General features: G+C 29.4%; 1 protein-coding gene across 1 annotated transcript; it reads right to left on the bottom strand.

The window, feature by feature from the left end:
- Positions 1 to 279: 279 nt before the first annotated feature.
- LOC110652705 (60S ribosomal protein L35) lies at positions 280 to 2,473 on the bottom strand. The gene is made up of 4 exons (XM_021808328.2): positions 2,364 to 2,473; positions 2,152 to 2,287; positions 1,668 to 1,824; positions 280 to 540 (listed from the first exon to the last, which is right to left on the bottom strand). Exons 1-4 carry the CDS (start codon positions 2,365 to 2,367, stop codon positions 466 to 468), a joined length of 372 nt encoding a protein of 123 aa, XP_021664020.2. The 5' UTR covers positions 2,368 to 2,473; the 3' UTR covers positions 280 to 465.
- Between the last annotated feature and the right edge of the window lie 1,548 nt (positions 2,474 to 4,021).

A 4,021-nucleotide genomic window follows, 5' to 3' on the forward strand; every position in this document is an offset into this window, starting at 1 on the left:
ATATCCTTTGTTCTTTCACTAAAAAATTTAATGCCTACATTAAAAGAAGCAACATAGAAGATAGAATGAAGATCTGGTCATCCAAGAATCAGTTATTGTTCCGTTGATTACTGTTTGAATTGACATCCTAAATTTTTATTCAACTAAAGATCTAGAATTCTAATGACTAAATATCACATGCGAGTATTCAACTTTACTAGAATTTTTATAAAAATCATTAAATTTTAATTTCTTTTATAGAACTCACTCACCGATGTCACTTAAAGGATTTAAGAAACGTGAAAAGAAATCATCTGTAACTAACATTCCAACATAAATCTTGCTCCTGTTAAGAGTAAGATGGCACCCTTCCAAGTCACGAACATAATCATAATCATAACAAAAAGATAATCCAAATCAAAACTTGTCAACAAAATTGGTTTATGATTGAAAAATATAAATGCAGCCTATCCTGAAGATACCACCCTACACCTTAATAGCATACTTTCTCATTGGAAAGTACATTTCTCTCTTCTTCTCACGTTCGGTCTTTAAAGATTGCTGCAACAAAACAGATTAAAATCTCATTTAGGAAAGAAGCAAAGCCATACATGAAAAGAATATAATGTGCCACGAACAACCGAAATCCCATGAAACTTCACAGAAAATGTTATCACGAAGGGCTCACAGAAAATGTTATCACCAAGGGCTCACCAAAATAAATATAGAGCTTCTAAAAGGCTTGGAGAGAATAAACAGCTAAAGAATTGCATCACACGAATGATATAATCATAAATATCACATATAAATCAAATTTTAAAATAAATTCTACTTGTATTAGAAGTAAAACTTTGACTAGAGAGAATGCACGAAAATAGGCTACAAGGGAACAAAAGAAAAGAAAACAAAATTATATATTCCACCCAATATTTAACCAGTGTATTACAAGATTTCCTAGCAAAAGCTATACCAGTAGGAAATCAACAGCATAAAAATCAGTATATTCTGAATAAACAATCATTAGCTGGAAAACAAACACTCCTTAGTCCTTACTAAAATAGCAATCCAGTCATGGCATATCAGCAAAAACACACAAGCGCACCCCTCATGACTACACGCACGAGCGCTCGCACACAACCACCCCTGGCCCTCATGACTATGCACACACACACACACACACACACACACACACACACACACCCCTCATGACTACACACAGCTACTCAAGAAAGTTCATTGACGTCATTTCACAAATACACATTTTCCTCAATAATAGTTAAAATTTATCCATTCACAATGTCCTCTCTGTAGTTCTAGAATTGATATCAATCACCCAGTTGTTTCAAATTCCTCAATCAGACAATTGTAGCTCCACATATAAAGCAATAAAGGCTCGGGAATGCACCACACACAACTACTCAAGAATGTTCATCAACATTGTTTCACAGATACACATTTTCCTCAACAATAGTTAAAATTTATTCATTCACAATGTCCTCTCTGTAGTTCTAGAGTTGATATCCATCACCCAGTTGTTTCAAATTCCTCAATCAGACAATGTAGCTCCACATATAAAGCAATAAAGGCATGGGAATGCACCCCACATAAGCAAACAAAATCAGCAGCCATAGAAAACAGCAATTATTTAAAAGCGCAGGAAAAACAAAGTCAGGAAGGCATAAAAATACCTGGTGCTTAGTAAGCCTCCTGCGGATCGCCCTGGTCTTCTTAGGACGCAGGTCAAGGGGCAAGAACTTCTTGTTCTTGTATGCTTCTCTAAGTGCAGCCTTCTGCTTTTGAGAAGTCACAGTCAAGACCTGAGCAATAGACAACCTCACCACCTTGCTGCATCCAAACCAACCAAACATAAACATCAACAAATACACAAAATAAATATTGTTACATAAAAAAAAAATTAAATAAAAAGCAAATCCATCCTAAAAGAACCCTAAAAATCCTACAATTACACTAGCAGATTAAGAATAAGAAGCAATTGCATATGTATCTACAAACAAAAAGACTACATCAATCCACAAAATAAATATTGTTAATAAAAAAATAAAAAAATAAAAAGAAAAATCCATCCTAAAAAAAACCTAAAAAGCCTACAATTGCATCAGCAGATTAAGTATAAGAATCAATTGCGCATGTATCTACAGACAGAGAGAGTACATCTTGGAGAGCTTGTTAGGAGCACCCCCGGTGACCTTAGCGACGCGAAGCAGAGCGAGCTCAGCCTTTAGATCCTTCAACTGATTCAAGAGCTCAGTCTTCGACTTCTGTCTCAGCTCATGGACCTTGATTCTCGCTGCAATATAGTTTTCAATAACACATTTCAATATTTCAAAACAGAAATCATATTCAGAGGATTCGACTCATCTTACCCATTTCTTCACACAACGGTGCCCAACTGCTGTATCTGCTCTGCTCGACTCGTCATATGAAACCCTAGGAGAAACCATTTAAAGGAATTACGTTGCGCTTTGGGCTTTTGTGTGGGCTAAGTTTTTGGGCTCTAGGATTAGGTTTTTTTTTTTCTTTTTTATATCAATTATTTTTTTTTTATTTATATGCCCCAGTATTAGAATGCCAATTAATCGAATTTTGATGGCTATTCAATCAAAAACAGATTTAGATAATATATATTCGGTTTTGAGTTCGAAATAAAGTAGATGGGTATTCGAACTCGTTCATATAAATATTTAATTAAATATAAATATATATTTTTTATAATAATATTTATAAATTTTATTTTTTTATTTTAAATGAAATAAAATTTAAAATTTTTTTAAAATTATTAAAATTTTAAAAATTAAAAATACTTTTTATATAAATCATTATTTAAAATATATAAAATTCAATGAATTCGAATATTTTTCAAGTAATAATAACCAGATTTAAAATAAATTTAAGTAAAAAATATATATTCGGTTTTGAGTTCGAATAAAGTAGATGGGTATTCGAACTCGTTCATATAAATATTTAATTAAATATAAATATATATTTTTTATAATAATATTTATAAATTTTATTTTTTTATTTTAAATGAAATAAAATTTAAAATTTTTTTAAAATTATTAAAATTTTAAAAATTAAAAATACTTTTTATATAAATCATTATTTAAAATATATAAAATTCAATGAATTCGAATATTTTTCAAGTAATAATAACCAGATTTAAAATAAATTTAAGTAATTAATAATAAATTTTAATTAAATTTTAGATAAATTCAAATTTTAAAAATATTTATAGATTCAAGTAGAATGGTTTTTACTAGTACCCATTACTATCTTCACCCAAGATTAATTTATCTTTTATTATAATATTTACCAATTATTTGGAATTAACATTTATAGATTGCTTTTCATAATTTTAATAAAAAAGAGAATTACTAATCGGAAAGTATAATAATAATAATAATAATAATAATAATAATAATAATAATAATAATAATAATAATAATAATAATAAAAATAAAAATAACTTATCCACAATAAAGCAATAAACTTCACAAAATCCCAACAAAGGAGAGCATAAACCCAAAAAAATTGATTCAACAATATAAATTTACTCAAAAAGATAGTAGATATAACTATTATTGACATATAACCAACAAAATCGAGAAAATGGAAGAAAACAAGAAAAAAAAAAAGAATTTATTCAGTGTAACTTTTGTATTTATGATAAATATATTTTGATCATTGATTATAATAAAATTCGAACGAGACTTATTATAATTAATGATAATAATATAATCCTTATACATATAATGATTGTGTTTTAAAATTTTTCATTATTATGTCCGCTAATTTCAATCTTTCTATATCCTGTCAATGTTGATTTATTATGGTTCTTGTAGAGTAGAAATCTCCTCACTTAACCATCTTCCTCACCCTCTCTTCCAGAGCAGCACATGGCATCGACGAATTGTGACTATTCTCTCACTAATAAGAGTGGGAAGTCTCTTTCTTCGGGAATTCATTAGAGGGAGAAGGTATGTCTCTTTCAATCTGGAGAATAGAGATTTTCCACCCCAATTAG

The sequence above is a fragment of the Hevea brasiliensis genome, chromosome 13, assembly GCF_030052815.1.
Source record: "Hevea brasiliensis isolate MT/VB/25A 57/8 chromosome 13, ASM3005281v1, whole genome shotgun sequence".
NCBI classification, from domain to species: domain Eukaryota; kingdom Viridiplantae; phylum Streptophyta; class Magnoliopsida; order Malpighiales; family Euphorbiaceae; genus Hevea; species Hevea brasiliensis.